This window comes from Lentinula edodes (assembly GCF_021015755.1).
Source record: "Lentinula edodes strain Le(Bin) 0899 ss11 chromosome Unknown C8R40scaffold_25, whole genome shotgun sequence".
NCBI lineage: Eukaryota > Fungi > Basidiomycota > Agaricomycetes > Agaricales > Omphalotaceae > Lentinula > Lentinula edodes.
Window position 1 is genome coordinate 296,709 of NW_025764331.1, and position 19,447 is coordinate 316,155.

At 41.2% G+C, this 19,447-nt stretch overlaps 1 protein-coding gene across 1 annotated transcript; it reads left to right on the forward strand.

Annotated features, from left to right (window-relative positions):
* Nucleotides 1-1,295: 1,295 nt before the first annotated feature.
* On the forward strand, nucleotides 1,296-2,870 carry C8R40DRAFT_1253619 (uncharacterized protein; the record flags this gene model as incomplete). The annotated part of the gene is made up of 4 exons (XM_046233733.1): nucleotides 1,296-1,843; nucleotides 1,899-2,198; nucleotides 2,250-2,407; nucleotides 2,458-2,870. Exons 1-4 carry the CDS (start codon nucleotides 1,407-1,409, stop codon nucleotides 2,868-2,870), a joined length of 1,308 nt encoding a protein of 435 aa, XP_046084681.1. The 5' UTR covers nucleotides 1,296-1,406.
* Nucleotides 2,871-19,447: the final 16,577 nt, after the last annotated feature.

Below are 19,447 nucleotides of genomic sequence, written 5' to 3' on the forward strand. Positions count from 1 at the left end.
ACGAAACATCACTCTATACCCAGAGCATAGCCATTAGCTCATGCGAAGACGAATTCTTGTCTGCTCGTTGCCACCTCCAACCCCAAGGTGAGTTGAACAATATTTATCATATCTCATTCATTTCTGATTGCATCCTGCTCTAGATAGGTGAATCAGGATTGCGAAATGTTACTTTACACGCCGAGCATAGCCACTAGCTCATGCGAAGACAAATTCTTGTCTGCTCGTTGCCACCTCCAACCCCAAGGTGAGTTGAACAATATTTATCATATCTCATTCATTTCTGATCGCATTCTGCTCTAGATAGGTGAATCAGGATCGCGAAATGTTACTTTACACGCCGAGCATAACTATTAGCTCACGCGAAGACAAATTTTTATCTGCTCGTCGCCACCCACAACCTCAAGGTGAGTTACACAATATTTATCATAACTCACTCATTTCTGATCGCATCCTGCTATAGATAGGTGCGTTAAGATCGTGAAATGTCACTCTACAGCCAGCGAATAACTGCTGGATCACGCGAACACAAGTCTTTGGCGGCTTGTCGCCACCCGCAACCTCAAGGTGAGTTACACAATATTTATCATAACTCACTCATTTTTGATCGCATCCTGCTATAGATAGGTGCGTTAAGATCGTGAAATGTCACTCTACAGCCAGCGAATAACTGCTGGATCACGCGAACACAAGTCTTTGGTGGCTCGTCGCCACCCGCAACCTCAAGGTGAGTTACACAATATTTATCATAACTCACTCATTTTTGATCGCATCCTGCTATAGATAGGTGCGTTAAGATCGTGAAATGTCACTCTACACCCAGCGCATAGCTACTGGCTCACGCGAACAAAAGTCTTTGTCTGCTCATTGCCACCTGCAACCTCAAGGTGAGTTGCACAATATTCGTTATAACTCATTCGTTTCTAGTTGCATCCTGCTCTAGATAGGTGCGTTAGGATCGTGAAATGTCACTCTATGTCCAGAGCATGGCTCTCAGTTCACGCGAAGATGGATTTCTATGTGCTCATTGTCACCTGCAACCCCAAGGTGAGTTGCACAATATTCATCATATCTTCCTCATTTCTGATCACATTCTGCTCTAGATAGGTGTGTTAGGATCACGAAATGTCACTCTACGTCCAGAGTATGGCTATCAGCTCACGCGAAGACAAATTTATATGTACTTGTCACCTGCACTTGATGTTATAGTCCACTTGTGCAATAATGAATTCACAGTATTTGATCTGAAAATAATGTTCTTATTACACATAACAGTATCTTCTGTAGATTATACTATCAGGATGAGTACAGTCTAGTTGCTTGAACATCGATGCGAATGAAATTTGAAATTTGAAACATTTGTTTTCCCCCCTTTTCCTCGTTCTTCTCTATTATATCCTATTCTAATGCCTCGTGCCCACAAAGAGACTTCACACTCCTCTAAATCAAAGAAAACTTCAGCCACCAAAACAAACTCTCCACCGAAGCGACTTGCAGATTTACGAAGTCAAACGAAGTCAAACACAACAGCACATATACGGGCAGACAATACCACTAAACAATATACACAGGTCATCCAGCGGGTGAGGAAGTGGCTGGAGGAGTTCCTCATCCTCAAAGTTGAAGAGAATGCAGGGGGATGTCTAGAGGATGAGGACGAAGATGTCCCTATGAGGAATGAAGAAATGGCCTCCGAGTTTCATGGATGTCTTGATGGAAAGCCCAATCAGTTTACTCCTGAAGCCATTGCAATGTACATATCATGGAAGTGTTACGAAGAGGGCAGGAAGCTATCAACAGGAGAATCAGTTCATGCCGCATTCAAGTATCATTACACGCACCTGTATGTCAGGATTTAGATTGGTCTGGATTATATTTGACTCCTCTGATTTGAATAGTGAAGGCGACAAATATCGTGGGGATTGGCGGTATGATGAAGGGAACAAACGATGGATTGGAAATCCCTGTAATGCAGCAGAGGTTGTCGATCTCATGGAGGGATGTAAGCGAAAAGATGGGGAGAGCGAACGACATCATTCCAAACCAGCAAGCATCATCATCATGGAGAGGTTGTATGCTCACTCTATTTCTGTCTGTCCCGATGACTATCCTGTCCTGGATGCAAAATCACTTGCATTCAAGATTTCGCACCTGCGGTTCCGTGCTTATTCATCATTGGGTTTCACTATCTGGACAAGGTATTTCTTTAATAGACGCACATACCTGAGTCTCAAATTCCTTGATATTAGAAATACAGAGACATCGCATCTCCAGGCCAAGCATGTTGACCGCAACCCTCTTCCCAGACCCGGCGCAACACCGAGTGATCCTCCTTTTATCCAAATCAACCTCAGAGACCGGAAAAACTGGCAAAAGAAGCAAGCAAAGAATGAAACTCAGCTGAACGGTATGAGAATTGATTGATTACCTCTGGCTATTTTGATTTGTAGTATCCAGAACATTGTTACAACCTGTATCCTCAGAAGATCCGTGCAATATGTGCTCAAACTCATCTTTCCATCTGGATGGAATTCTGTGAAGAGCACATACTCCGCCGACAGTATGAGCCTGACGACTACATCTTTCCAACTATCAATGCGAACGGTGTGACGTTCCAGTCAAAACAGCCAATAACACCCGAAGCAGTGCAGAAGATGATCGACAATTTTACGGTAGCTGCTGGGGTTCCAGGAGCATTTACAACCCATTGCTTCCGACGTGGGGGTGCTCAATACCGGTTCATGTTTGCACCAATTGGCAAACGCTGGACTCTGGCTCGAATTCGATGGTGGGGTGGATGGGCACCAAATGAAAAGGTGATTTTATCTGATTCGCTATCGCTGCTGGTCACTGATATCAATCAAGCGTGATACATTAATACGGTACCTCTTGTATGAATTAAACACGTATGAAGAAGATCACAGTGATGCGTTAACGAGCTTGCCTCGTTTTTGTGTGAAAGAGAAAGGAAGGAATCTAATGGGCACTCCAACCAACCAATCTAATACACAATATGCGAGTTCACTGCTATCAAATTTATTTAATAGCAAGGGGTAGCGTTGGCAAAGGTTCCGCAAAGCTTTGAGAGCTAAGTACGAAGCTTTGATTAATCAATTTGAATCGTTCTAAGGATTCGATATATGCCTTTGATCAAGGTAGATTCAGCACGATTTGTGCTTTGGTTTGTATTGATTTGGGTATATCAAGAATTGGGGGTTTGAATCAAAGTAAATTAAAACTGAAACACACAGACCCCTACAGAGGGCTAGAACTATGTGCTGGCACAATCACACAGCGTGATTTGCCCTTAAGACCAACGACTGATCCTAAGTTCGAAGAATACCCAACAACTGGATATACTTCTCGCAGTCACAAGGAGCAGAACACGACGTTCCTATACTCACAAGTGCCGGGCCCGAATGGCTGCTAGCGAAGAGGTTTCAGTCTGGCGGGAGTGTGTCTTTCCTTTTTACGGATTAGCACTGCAACGTCGTCCCAAAATCACTTGTATTCCAGATACATCGGATCGCTATTTATACATACAGAATATAGAGTCGCATAGTACAATTAATTTAAAACAATAAACGTTCGGAACCGCAAGGAAACTTCTACACTCAGTCAGATACCATTTAATTTGAATCTACATGTCCTTATTTAGTCCATATTGGTTCCAAGATTCTAGTATACCTCCAAACATGGGTAGGTACTTCAATATTCATTTAATTTAATTGTTTTTAGAGAATGACTCGAATGGTGTTCAACTGTCATTGCTGTTCAACACTTACTTCGATCGTTTGTCATCTCGTCCGGAGGCAAATCAACTCTCCTCGATTCTAATCCTATCAATCTGATTCATCTGGATTAAACTAATTGCTTCTCTCTTTCAACAGACACCCATTGTGCCTATACTCTATCAAGGGAGTTACGCATAGTATTCATTTAATTGCATTCTTCAATGTTTTCTACGTCAGGACTCTTTGACATTCATTTGATATGTCTTCGGAGCCTCGCAGTCTTTCGATCGTTCTTCTAGTCATTTTACTCAACCCTGCAACTTGATTGGTCTATTAGACTAAATCGCAGTCCTTTAGATTAATGCATGATCTTGTTCTAGAAGGAGTATTTGATAATTCCTGAGTTCTAGAAAGTCATTTCGAGTCAATCCTCGGTTCATGGTCACTTGAGTAAGTTCTTCCAAACTCCTGCCAGTGTAAGGTCCAATAAGAATACCCTTGGTATGTCATACGTGAATGGTCATCCTTCGGATGTAGTCCGAGTCTGGTATAATCCTGCTTGACAAACAGGTAGACTGCTATCCGAAGGTAGTATCGGGGATGGGTAAACTAACCAACTTGTGGTAGTATGGGTATATGGTCCCTTCAACTTATTAGACTGATTCAGTATTGACTTTGACTGTCAATCTGGGTCTCAATTACAGTCCTCTTGATACAAATCTATACGTGAAAATGTCACAATTCACAGCATAGACGTCTAGCCAAAATTTAGGCGTGTCATCCCCCCCAAACTAAAGAATTTGACCGTCCTCGGTCATTCGTAGTTTTGTATAGGGAAAGGATACCCAATCTGTTTTTAGATGGATTCGACAAGACTATATCTCCTTTTAATGTAATTCACTGGGTTTGGATCTCTACTTCTCCGTGCTCTCCAATCAATTTGGATGCCCTCAAATGGGTTTCTAGCGCTCATCTATCAATTTATTCACACGCCTGCTACGAATCGTAACAGTTTAGCGCTCAATTTGAATTGAATACTTTTTCGGTATTCGTATCACATTTCAAAATTTTAATTCACAATCTTTTTATCATCTAATCACAGAACGAGCTTCCATTTCACGGAGAACTGCTCTGACGTGATTCAGTGTGTACATTTATTTGGTTCGGGGCACGGGGTTCAACAAATTCTCGTTGAAGTCCGTTTTCTTTCTTTTTCTTCCTTCATCTCGTTCTTATTAATTCAAAATGGCCCCAACCTCGAGTCAAACTCGGGCTGCAGCTTCGACCACGCTTCTTCCTACCTCCCTTATGGAGGCCCAAGTAATTCTGGCGGGTCTCTCATTCAAATCAACACTCCCTTTGTTCTTCGAGAGCGCTGTTTTTGTTCGTCTTCAACAGGGAGATTACTCCCCCCCTATGCTCGATTCTCAGAATTCTCCGGATTTCGATGGATCTACTACCTTTCCAGCTTTTTCGTATCCTCGTCCTCTGGTTCCCTTCTGCTTCCCTTCTAACACTTCGCGTCCTCTATCTGTTGCCTCAGGCTTGGACTTATATTGTTCAGCCCAAATGGCCGTGCGGACGTTACAAAGTGGGGATGAGGATTCCATTGAAACCGATCCGATGGAGTTATATCATTTATTTGAGGAAGCCGCCCCGTATCTGGTGCGTATTCCACTTCTCATTGCTTTTATTTATTTTAATTGTTCTTATTAGCTTTATATTCATGAATTCTGGATGGGAAGGGCGAATTGCCCTTTGTTCGCAGAACAAATCCTTCTAGCTGCCGAGTTCTTATCTGCCCGTCTTCCTGCATTTCTTCGCGATAGCTTATTACAGCAGTGGGGAATTCCCCCTGAACATCGGTCTTCTTCTACGGTAAGTTTTTCCTGCTTCTGAAGCAATCCTTTTATTCATTTTAATTCGATTTGTAGGATGCTCCTGTCCTTGAACACTTCCCCACTATTCCAATTCCTTTCTGTCTTCGATTCCGCGAAGGGAGCGCCATGATGCGTCTGGCGCCTTCCAAAGAACTGGATGTCTTTGCCCCGTTACGCGGTAAAGGCTCTCCTGGAGCTTCAAAGGCAGTTTCGCCTCCCAAGGTTTCTGATGTCATCTCTCCTCCCCCTGTCACTAAAGCACAAGCTGTGCCCCCTAGGGCACTTCGAAGGAATCGGGAGATCGAAAGCCTCAAGGCTGACGCTTCCTCATTTCGTGAGTATTAATTTAATTTCTTGGTTTCATTTTATTCATTTCATCTTTGTTTTGATTTAGTTGCTTCTCCCCGTTCCACCCATTCAAAAGACTCTGATAATGAGCTTTTGAGTGGTTTCCCTTTGGTAGACGAAGCTCCTCGAGCTTCTTCGTCTGCCAAAGTCTCTGTAGGCCGAAAGGAGCCTAAATCCAAAACTACCGTCAAGGTAGTTGAAGATCCTAAGGCTGATCATCCCCCTCTTGCTGGTATGGCTTACAAAAGGGTTCGACTCCCTCCTCGTTCGAGGAAAAATACTTCGATCGCCTCAAAAGGAAAAGCGCGACAAATTGTTGTCACTGATGAGGACTCGACTTCCAATGAAGTTGAGTCTGAAGATGAGGATGAGGATGAGGATACTGCTCCTCCTCCAAAACGCCTCAAAACGACATCTTCCATCTCTGGTAAAATTTTTATTCTTCATTTTTTGTCTCATTTTATTAATTCAATTCGATTGTAGCTTCACTGCCTCGTCGTCCAGTTAAACGGGTGACCGTCCCCAAACGAGTATCCAAGGCTGCAGCGAAGCCCGTTCCCAAACGTTCCCCAGAGAGTACCTTCCAACCGGTACTCTTGGCGGATGCTCAAGGGCGATTACGGCTCCCTGAGCAGTCAACTGGGAGTTTTACTCCTTTCCCCAAATTTGCTCATGCCAGGGTAAGTCGTAGTCATTCAATTTAATTTATTCAGAATGCTAACTCTATTAACTTAATAGAATAGTGCTGCTTTAAATCGAGAAAATCCCTTGCTTGCAATCCACCCTGACTTCGTCGAACTGGGCTCCATTCTGGAGACCCAAAATGCTCGTTTTACGATGCAGGACCTGATGCAGGTTAATCGGGTGATTCGCGATGTAAGTTAATTCTAATATCTCATTTTAATTTAATTGCTAATCATGCTTCGATTCATGTAGCCTTCCATTCCCAGTCAGGCTTGCGTTTCGGCGCTCGCTCGAGGGGATCTGGAAGCAAATTCGGCTCCTCTTCCAGGATATAAGTGTCAAGCCTGCTCCTCACGGAGTTTAAAGTGCTTGGGATCCTTGGACGTAGAGCTGGCTATGGATGCGCTCAATGCGCTCCATAAAGCTTCAACTAGCAGTACGCATAGTACGTCCTTTTTATTTTATTTGATTTGATTTATTTAATTTGATTCATTCGATTTTATTTAGATCTAGCAAACTCATTACGACGAGCCACCGACCTCAACGATCAGTTGAAACAAATCGGGTCCTTGTTCGACACCGCACGGGAACTCTTCTTGCGATCCATCTTGGATCTGCAGAATGCAGGAGAGGATCCTATCGTCGTACTCGAGGCCCTCAAAACTGCCGAGCCCAATCGTCGGGCAATCACTTTGAACGAGTGGACCCTTATGGCCACTTTATTCCGTTGGCCCAGTCCATTCAACTTGAGTGGGCTGGATTTCGACAATCGTACCCCTGGTGAATGGATCGAACTGTTACGCAGCATCCAATCTGGGGAATCAACGGTGCACATCGACGAACACGGACACCTGGTCGAGGCTTCCCCACCTCCGGATTCTGCTACCGAGGCTTTGGAAGGCCTCAAGGAGGTCGAGAGGGGGTCTGCGGACGAGGGGACCAGCAGTCCAGTAGGGGGATCGGTTCCTATGGAGCTGGATCTCCCTACGATCGAGAGTTTGGCCGAGCGAGCTCTGTCTCCTGAAAAGGGGGCAGAGTCAGCGCAGATTCTCTAGTCGTAGCTGGCTCCTTGGGCGTCGTTTTTGTTTTTTATTTTAATTTTGTCATACACGGACGGGCTTCCATGCCCATATATCTCATTATAGCTGACCACTCGCGGTCGTATCGTCTGGGTTTCTTAACCCAAATCTCATCTATGGACCTTTTCAGGACCACCGGTCGCTCGAGACCAATTCGTTTTAATTAGATTTCATTAATCTAATATCTTTTTTGTATCTTTTCTTGTATTTCTTGTAGGTAGCTTTACCTATTGCTCTTTTGTAGATAGCCATTTGCTATCTTGTACATATCAATTTACGAGCTCTCATGCTCATGTTTATATTAATTTGAATGAGTGAACTTAAGTCTCATTTAATTTGAATGAATTCCTATAACCATGGTTCACTCAATATCCTTTTTAACTTGATTCTTGTTTTAATTTGATTGAGTGCTTGCGAATTATTGAGCTGACTCTGAGTTCCACCTCTGAATAGGGGTTCAAAGTGAGACTCCATTCCGGATCCTGTCATGAATTTTCATGCGAGATCAGGACCGCAAGACTTTACTGTCTTCATTGTCCTGAGTGCTCAAGTCGATCTCCGTTTGCCATTGATCATAACAACGTCGGGAGGTATTTTCAACTCCACTTTCAGGTTCTGAGCGCAGTTTCTTTACTCATTCCGCTTATTTTGACCTTCTGTATGATCGCTTTGATCAATTCTGGGTCACTGCATTCGCAATACCATTCAATCTAATCGCAAAACTATTAGTCTAATTGAAATTTCGTAAATTTTCAATCAAATCGATATCCTCCTCCCCCAAACTAAAGAATTCAACTGTCCTCAGTTGTCCTAATTTGGTCAGGAGCTTGATTTCACTGTTTTGGTATAAAAGCTCAGGCCAATTGACTTTCAATATGCCATTCGTTCCAAGTCGACTTGCATTAGTCGAACTTACTCGAGCTCTCATTCCATATAAAGTTCCATCAACATCTATTATCGTTCATCCTAGCATGCCTATCCATCACAAGAAGGATCTTGACATTGCTCGAGTTGCTGAGCCCCACTTGGGTGCTTTGCAGCAGCTACTTGCTTCGTACAAAGGCAAGAAGACGAACAATCCCGACAAGGCAACAATTTCTGTCCTTCGTCGGTCTACCGAGTATCTTCATGATCTCTTGGTATGTATTCTTCATTCAATTTAATTGATACGTATTAATTTAAATTTTTTATTGTCAGGAAAAGCCTGTTACACTTCGCAGCCATGTTAGACAAATTTCTAACTTGACTGCTCGTCAGAGCATCATCGATACTTTGTGTCTCGGGCACAAACTGTTTCCTGACATCGTCAGTGATTCTCACTTCGAGCAACATCTTAAATTCATGGCTTTTGCCAATGATGCTCGTGTATGTATCAATTTTATCCGTGACTATTTACATTAATAGTCTTTTCAGAACACTTTCATCAGAAATCGCCTCCTTAATCGTGCTCGTTCTGTTCATTCGGATCACGAGGCGTCTACTCGTGCCGATAATTCTCGTTTTATCAGGAAGTCCAAGAAGAAAGCTACTAGATTTGCTTCCTCTCGTGACGTCAAACGTGAACCTAGATCTGTTCGTTTCGACTCTGATGTCGAGGTAAATTCTCAGATCTAATCTCAATTAATTTGATTTATCAATTTCGTTCAGATGAACTCAGCCTCCGAGGACGAGTTGGTGTCTGGAACTGAACGCAGTTTCAAACAGAAGCCTACTCTCTCTTTTATCAAGGTGAGTTAAAATGTTATCATGTTCTGTATCCACGACTCATTCCATGTCGTAGAATCGTCGCGGCACTCCCTATCCCACTGGTCCCAACAAAGGTTCCAATAAGGATGAAAAGTCTGCTGTGAACGAGGTTTCTCCTCGTCTCAGCAAGGTTCATTGCCACACAGACAGTCATGTTTCTTCTAACTGTATGTCCTGCCTCGCTGAAGATAAAGGTGATTCAATTTAATTCAAATCCGTTTCAAACGGATTCTTATTTCGTGATTTAGTGACCCATAGCAAGCATATCAATCATGCTCTTGCTCAAGTCGTATCTTCCAATCTCGATACTCCACCAGCTCCTCTTGAGTCGCAAAGTACCAAATTCATTGCTGCTACACTCAACTTTCAGGCAGCTGAATTCGAATTTAACGCAAACTTGGTCAAGACTTATGCAACTCGTGCACGTATTGCCAAGGTAATTGCGGACGAAGCTTGCAGCATCTTGAAAAGTCGCCAAGACTCTGGCTCAGACTCTTCTGTTTCTGACGCAAGTTTCGCTACTGCTCAGAGTATTCCCACCACTGGTTCTGAGGACACCGTCGTCACTCCTACAGAGATGGCTGTTCCAGTCCCTAAGACCGTCGAACGAGCTACTACTCCATTCACTCGTGGTGTTACTCCTATGATGGAAGACAAAGGACACGTCTCTGCCTAGGTCTGCAATCCATCTAATTGATATTCATTTAAATTAATACATCATCATTTAGATGCATTCATTTAAAACCCATAAATATCATAAAAACAGTTGTTCGTGTTGACCCACTGTCTTTACATGGTTTCTTCCATTCGTATTCATTCATTCCATGCCTACTGTCTTTACGCCATCACAGCTGTATAGTAGATGCATCATCTTACCATCGCCATTCATTTTATGATGTTCGTTTGTAACAGTATATCACCTAGAGTTTCAATCTAATTATTGATCCTCTCCCTCACTGAGTTCCTCGTCAGAGTCAGTATCTGATAGTCTCAGCTGCGGTATGGCATCGAATATGTAATCATTTTCTGGTGTCATCCAATATTCATCTTCGTCTTCTACCATTAAATCTAATTGTTCGGCAGTTAAGTCGATAAGTTCGTGGATATTGTTTGGCAATTCAATTGGTTCATTTCGCGTGAAATGCGGCAATACTCTGAAGGCTCCGACCTTTTCTTTGAGTACTGTCCCATCCATTTCAGCAATGATATAAGAGCCACCCTTAGTCCGTCTGATTACGACCATAGGTCCTCTATATCTTGGATACATCTTTCTGTCCAAACTCTTTTCAATTCCAGAATTCCTAACCTGGACCAATTGACCTGGTTTGAAATCCCAATCTTTAATTGTATGTCTATATTTTCGTTCAAATCTTCGTAGCTCTGCAACTTTGTTTGCATCTACTCTGCGTCGTACTTTCTCAATGAATGAGTTATGTTTCGACAGAGCTTGAGCACGGTATCCAATTAATTCATCTCTAGTTAAGATTCTATTAGGTGGATTCACCAACCAAGTTGATTCCACTATATCAAAGGGAAGCAACGGTTCAGCTCCTGTTACCAGGAAATATGGAGAACAACCTAGACCACGTCTCGGTGTTACTCTATCCGCCCATAGTATCATTTTCAAAAAGTAGAACCATTTAGATACATCTCCGCCAGTTGCTTTAATTAAAGCCTGGCGTATGTCCAAATGCGCTCTTTCAATCTTTCCATTAGCTTGAGAGTTGTAGGCGGAAATTCTTATTCCTTTAATTCCATACTTCTCTTCTAACCAAGCTAGCATGTTTTTCATTTGACCTGCGTTATCGGTCACCACTTCTTCAGGACATCCCCAACGACAAATTATATCGTCAAAGAACCATTCTCCTAAAGTTCTAGCATTTTCATGTTTTACTGCCCGGGCCTCAGACCACGAAGACAGTGAATCCCTTCCATGGATGATGTATTTACATCCATTAGACGGAATCGACATTATCATTGTATCGACATGTACCTTCTGAAACAATGAAGGTGTATGCATCAAAGTAGGAGGTGCTTTCAACAGCCTCATCTGTCTATTTTGACACTCCTTACATGATCTCACATACCATTCCACGTCTTTATATATGTCAGGCCACCAGAATCGTTTCTGCAAGAAATCATTTGTTGCAAAGACTCCTTTATGTCCTAAACAATCATGTGCACTATTCAACATGTGCATACGCTTTTCTTTTTCCACCACTAATTGTGGTTGATCAGGTTGATCAGTATTTCTATGGTACAACCTTCCTTGGTCGTCCACTTGAAACTTCTTAATCAATCTAATAAATTTAATCCGTTCATCTTTTGACATTTCACCCAGGGATTCATCTGATGGGTTCGACAAGTACTTCTCAATCAAAGGAATTAATTCGTCTAATCTATTACCCTCAGAAGATCTATGTGCTTCTGGGTACGGATTATTTTGTACAAATTCTTCGTCAAAAGTAGGGAACAAATTCCTACTGAAGACTTCACATGTCGCGTCTTTGGATTCTAACATGTGGTTCCTACGAATCTCGTAGCTACGCTCTTCATCTAGAGCTTCTTGTACATCTAATTCAATATCATCAGCTTCTTGAGCTGTTTCGTATAAGTAACCACTTCTAGGGTCAATTTGATCTTTGAAGTCATCAAATTGATACGGCTCTTCCGTTTCCCCATCTCCCATAATAAAATTAATTGGTTCCCCACCATCCTCATCAACGTAATCTTCTGGATTTACTTCTGGACGTTTTGTTTGCCATCCACCAGGTGTGATTCGTGATAATCCATCAGGACCATGGGTTGCACCTTTTACATGGATTAATGTAAAGTGATAGTTTCGTACATGCTCAATCCAACGGTTTATGGTTGCATTAGGACCACAACTCGGATTGTCTAACATGCCTTTAATATAACTTGCATCGGTTTCAACTGTTAAACGTCTACATCCATAGACATGATAATAACTAGCTTCCAATGCTAATTTTAAGCCATACAATTCTCTCTTAGATTGTGAGAATCGTGCTTCACGTTCATTCAAAGTCATTGATCCAAAGTAATTGAAAAACTTCTTCTTTTCAGTCGGATCAATTTGATAGATATACCATCCCACAGCTTTGTAAGAGGTATCCACCGCTAAGTAAACATCCCAATCAAAATTAATTGGTCTCAAAGCTGGACAGTCTCGGATTCCATCCTTTAATTCGTCCATTGCTTTGTCACATTTTTCATTCCATTCAAATGGAACATTACTTGTCAACTTAGTCAAAGGAGCTGCTTTCTTAGCAAAGTTCGCAATGAACATTCTCAATTGACTTGCAGTCCCTAAGAATGCTCGAACCTCAGTCTTATCACGACATGAAGGCCATTCTAGGACTACTTGAGCAATATGTTCTTCGGGCATACTGCCTTCATAGGTACATCTATGTCCTACGACAATTGTTTCCTTACAACAAAGAAATGCTTTGGTTCCACTGAAGGTTCCACCTGCATATTTCATTCGTTGTATTACTCTATTCATGTTTTGGAAATGTTCCCAAACAAATCGTCTAATTCCAGGATTTTCTGGAATAGTTTCGTAACCTCCTTCTGGTAATTCATATCGAGTTGATGGTCCCTTTACAGGTACATCATCAATGTAAGGAATTGTTACGTGTGGTATTTCATCTCGTAGAATATACGTCACATCATCGTGAAATATTGGTACAGAATTCGTCCACCCCATAGGTAGTTTTACTAACCTATGTGGTCCATACGGCGTTTGAAACGTCGTCATGTCTCTAGATAATTGATCTAATTCTCGTTCATCATATCCAACATATAGATCTAAGGTTCCTCCACAAGATCTTCCACTGAAGGATCTTGCTAGATCTGCAGTTGCAGGAGGTACGCCTGAGTGTTGGATGGTAACCTTATTCAAAGGTTCCAAACTATGTACTAATCGTAGACTCTTGCCATCTTTCTTAATGACACAGAACCATTTCGAACGATAACTAGCATTCGATGGTTCGTATATTCCTGAGTCAATTTTACTTTTAATTATTTTGCACACATCCTCGAAGATACCTGGCGGAATAGGTATATTCCTTTCAACCCACGGTTCATGTGGAATTACAGGTACTTTCACAGGTGGAAAGAATTCATTTTTAAAGGTCCCAGCTTCACTTGGTTCCCAAGCAAAACCTGCTTCCTGTTTACACATCATTTCGTGCATCAGATCTCTTTCTCGTTCCCATAAAAATCCTTCAGGATGATTCTTATCTATAATCTCTTTCCTCTCTTCCGTATATCTTCCCGTAGGAGCAAACGGTTTAGGATGTTTCGACAATTCAGGTAATTCCAATAACGGATCACCATGAATGTGTCTTTCAATTCGAAATTCATCTGGTAACGTTGCCTTTATAGGGTTAACCTTTTTATCAACTGGTTTATACTTCGTAAACACTTCTTCTGTATTCAAGTTGATTGGTTTCTCGACTCCTATGGCTTCATTATCTACTTGTTTATTCGTTTCATCTATTAAATTGATAGGAGATCTATCCTGCTGATTCAATTTAATACGTTCTTCAAGTTTGTTTGTTGGAGGTTCAGTCACTACATCTGCCTGAACATTCTCCTTCTTGTCCTTCGAGTCCTGGGCCTTTCCTTTCTTTCGTTGCCTCGACTCATATCTTACTTTCTCAAAACTCGGTTGAGATCTTTGAAATGATTCAGTTCCTCTTTTGAGTATTTCATATCGAACCATTCTCTTCCTAGTTCTTTGAGAGTTTTTAGGTTTATTCCAATTATCATCTCTGATCGTTTCAGAGGTATTTTCGTTATTACATTGATTCTGTGTGGTTTCTGTGGATTCAGATTTATCGCAATTCTCCCCCAAACTAAAATTTTGAAGTATAGGTTCAACAAATCGCCTCTTCTGAACTTTCTTTCGTACGGGTTTAGGCTTGATCCTTCCATTTTGAAGGAAGAACGACTTTATAGGATTTAAATTGAATTGTTCATTATTCAATTGATCGTCAAATTCGCCTAAAACACCATCTCTCCATACACAGAATACTTGTTTATCCCCAATCGTCTTTTGATTAAGGTAACAATCAATTATTTCTTCAGCTTGCTCATCTTGAGATTTCAAATGTTCCCTAGATGCAAGAACATATGCTTCAGAAAGCTCCTTCTTAGAGAACGTTTCTTGTTCACATCGTTTGTATCCATCTAATACAATGTTTTGCTTTTCATCAAAGTGGAAGCTTATAGCGTATTCATCCTCTCCTTGGTCGCTACTCAACTCATCGAGGAATGAAAATTTCCCTTTGAATCATTTTCACCTGTCGATTTTTCATTATCAGGTGTTACATTCTTTGGTTCATTATATCGTGAAGTATTAATTTGAATGTTTCGACCTTTCTGGCCACGAGGATAGGTTCCTACAGTAACCCTCTTGTGTGAGTTCGGATCGCTGATTGTTATCTCGGAATCTCCGTTTCCAAAGGTCTTAATTTCACTTTCCACCAAGACGTCAAAAGGTCTCCCTAATAACACTTGAAATGGCGCTTTATTCTGTACGTGTAGTTGTAAGTACACCGTAACTTCACCAAATTTAAATGGAATATTTCTTGCTAAACCAAGAGTTTGGTTTAATTTTCCACTTGCATCTTGCATTCTGATCGTGAATTCTGGATCCCAAGTAATTCCTAGACCTATAGCTATCAATCGGTCTATCACAACAATCTGTGAACCTTGGTCCAATACACTTTCAATCTCTTCATCTTTATTATTGATTTCAGGAGTAACAGCACGTAATCCATTTGATTGATTCGCTACTACCACTGGATGATCACTATGGTCTTCATATGCCACACTCTGATTAGCAACTATGGCAATGTTCCTTCGTTCATCATCAATGGAAAGGTCTCGTAGAAAACTTTCCACAATGTCTTTCTGCACTATAGATCCCACAGGAATGTCATTACGACTTTCAGTCAGGACTTCAAACATATCCGCCTGATCCTGCCAAAGATCCTCAATTCTAATGCATGTATCAATCATCTGTACCCTAGATGGATCGTCCAAAATTTCAGTTTCTCCATCTTCGGATAAAGTTGATACGTAGTTATTCGTTTTAGTCCTTGGACGGACTCTCCTATTGCGTATCTTGCGCATAATAATCTTTCTGATAGCAGGTGATAAAGCTGCTAATTCTTCTGTACTCAAATCAACTTTAGCATCGAATATCTTCTTTGCTATATCTTCTTCTACACCTGGTCTCGAGACTTCATTCCTAATTTTATAGGCTGGAGTATATCCATGACTATCAATTTGATTCGTCTGGTCTCTTGGTACCTTCGTAGGTGTATTAATTTGAATAGGACGATACGTCCTAGGTTGAACATGATCATATGGTCTATGTTCGTTATTAATTTGATTCGTTGGTCTTGACGAAGGAATTAATTTAATAGTATCCTCGTCATCAGGTTCATCAACATCTTCGATCGTGACTGAAGGCTTCTTCAAAGGCCGATCTATGGACTTTGGAGCCTCAAATCTCACTGTTTTCTGATTTCCATTGGTCGTTTCAACCAATTTCCCTGGTATTAAACCTGGTTTCTTGGGTATATGCACCCCATCAAATACTAATCTTTTCGTATTTTCATTAAATTGATTTCGTTTTGCTTTCTCACTTTCCTCCGGAGCTACAGCATTGGATCTTAAAGTTCTCATGGACCGATCCTGCTCCTTCATTGGAGTACTTATTTTTTTCCATTTGAACTATCTTGGTTGAACACACGGACATCATCTTCTCGGTGTGCTTCTAAATTCCCAAGTCTATCTGATAGTTCCTCTATTCTTGTCATCCAAACAGCTAGATTGACGTTAGGATTCATCTGCTGGTCCATGACTTTATCATCTTCGTCATCTTCCATGTTTGCAAAATAGGATTCAGCACGATCCCATCCCAAGTCTTTCGCCATTTGTTCAATTTTCTTGTAACGAGGTACATTTGGATCGTCTCGAGGCATTCTAGCGTTGTCTCTTAATTTGTAACGCTTCGAGTCACCTCCTTCAGGCATCATCCAACCTCTTTTCGTAAATTCCAGCAAGTGTGGACATTCATTCATAAAATGATCTGTCGACTTGCACAAGAAACATGCCCACTGAGTTCCATTCGAACTTCTCGGTGTCGTATTTCTTTCAAATCTATTAGATTGATTCGAGGGACCACTCGGTGGTATCGAATTAATCATTCCTTTAGCATTTTCTTTGGCCATCTGTGCCATTACTGCTGTCAACTGTGTCATAATGTCTGCTCCTTCTTTGAAGTGCGACTGTAATGACTTCACAGCTCTAATTTCTTTCATGTTCGCCTCCATGAGGTCTTTATTCAACGCAACCATTTGCTGTTGTTCCTCCGTCAATTCCCTTGGAATCAAACTTTCTAATTTAATTCCCAGAAGATCCTTAAATTCGTCTTCTACTTTGGGTTTCAATGCCTGGAGATAGTTCCTATCTGTCTTGGGAACATCTGCAGCAAACGGTAAATTAATGTGTCCCCTACTAAATGAATTAGGGTTATTAATTGGTGGGCTCGAAGAAGCAATGGAAAGTGTTTGATAGTAGTTATCAAATGAACTCCCAATCATATACTTCTCGGCCGCATTCATTACTTCGTCAATCTTAAAAGGGTCTTCCTTTCGTCTATCTGACATAGAAGTAACTGATACATCTTTCACCACTGTTTCTAGCACGCCTCTCCTTACTTCGGGAGTCATAGGTGCCAAGAACAATCTTACTGCATCACTATTTGTGATCATTTTCGGTTCATCCATCAGCTTTTTCATTTCAGCATCGAAGAGGAGTCTGAAGATTCTCATCTTCTCCTGTTCACCTGCATCAATTGGATTAAATTGATGGACCAATTGTTCAAGTAATAATCTAGATCCTCTTTCGTCTCCTACAGATTGCGGAAACATATTCTTTAGATCCTTTTTAAATTGATCCCAATTCGGTTTCTTCACCGAATCAAAGACTCTTAATGCTTGTCTCGTTTTATAAGACGTCCATTCTAAAGCTAATCTCACTTTAGCCTCGTCAGATGTAATTCCTCCATGTTCAAATATGCTTTCAGTAGCTTCGAACCATGGTATCATTTGACTTGGATCAGTTATATCGAATAATGGTGCTGTCTTATACTTTCTTGGAAGTTTCGCACTGGCTTTATCAATCTCAGCCTTAGCTTCAGCTGACAACGCAGGCATTCCATAATTATTGGTAGTCATTTTGACTGGTTCAATCGTATTACTTGTTTGAGAGATAGTCTGATGTAACGTATCTATCAATCTAGTTGATTCAATCGACGTAGAAGATGTTGAAATTGACTCTGGAGCAATCAATTCAATTCTATCTTCTTCTAAATCAATCGGATTAATTTCTTTTCTCTTCCTTTTCGGATCGAGATTAGATTTCTTCAAATTCCTCGGCAAAGATGTAAGTCTTCCTCGAGATATAGATGATCCTGTTCCTCTAGAAACAGAACTTCCACGCGATTCTTCTGTCGTTATTTGAGAAGAGGATGGACGACTGGATTCGTTCGTAGGATTTAATAGGGATGTTCGAGCTGATGTGCCGAACGTAGATCTCCCAAATACAACTCCTGCTTTACGATATTCTTCCGGTGTCAAAACTCCTGCTTTCTCCGAATTCTTCGAAGTACGCGGTTTTCCTGATGAACTAATGTTGACAGTTCACAGAAATGGTATCACAAAGATCAATACACTTCTACCAAATAATCGAATATAATCCAAACAAACGTTCAATTTAATTTATCAAGCTAATTGTAGCTTCAAAACCACCCCTCGCGGTGGGCTCCAGATAACGAGCTTGCCTCGTTTTTGTGTGAAAGAGAAAGGAAGGAATCTAATGGGCACTCCAACCAACCAATCTAATACACAATATGCGAGTTCACTGCTATCAAATTTATTTAATAGCAAGGGGTAGCGTTGGCAAAGGTTCCGCAAAGCTTTGAGAGCTAAGTACGAAGCTTTGATTAATCAATTTGAATCGTTCTAAGGATTCGATATATGCCTTTGATCAAGGTAGATTCAGCACGATTTGTGCTTTGGTTTGTATTGATTTGGGTATATCAAGAATTGGGGGTTTGAATCAAAGTAAATTAAAACCGAAACACACAGACCCCTACAGAGGGCTAGAACTATGTGCTGGCACAACCACACAGCGTGATTTGCCCTTAAGACCAACGACTGATCCTAAGTTCGAAGAATACCCAACAACTGGATATACTTCTCGCAGTCACAAGGAGCAGAACACGACGTTCCTATACTCACAAGTGCCGGGCCCGAATGGCTGCTAGCGAAGAGGTTTCAGTCTGGCGGGAGTGTGTCTTTCCTTTTTACGGATTAGCACTGCAACGTCGTCCCAAAATCACTTGTATTCCAGATACATCGGATCGCTATTTATACATACAGAATATAGAGTCGCATAGTACAATTAATTTAAAACAATAAACGTTCGGAACCGCAAGGAAACTTCTACACTCAGTCAGATACCATTTAATTTGAATCTACATGTCCTTATTTAGTCCATATTGGTTCCAAGATTCTAGTATACCTCCAAACATGGGTAGGTACTTCAATATTCATTTAATTTAATTGTTTTTAGAGAATGACTCGAATGGTGTTCAACTGTCATTGCTGTTCAACACTTACTTCGATCGTTTGTCATCTCGTCCGGAGGCAAATCAACTCTCCTCGATTCTAATCCTATCAATCTAATTCATCTGGATTAAACTAATTGCTTCTCTCTTTCAACAGACACCCATTGTGCCTATACTCTATCAAGGGAGTTACGCATAGTATTCATTTAATTGCATTCTTCAATGTTTTCTACGTCAGGACTCTTTGACATTCATTTGATATGTCTTCGGAGCCTCACAGTCTTTCGATCGTTCTTCTAGTCATTT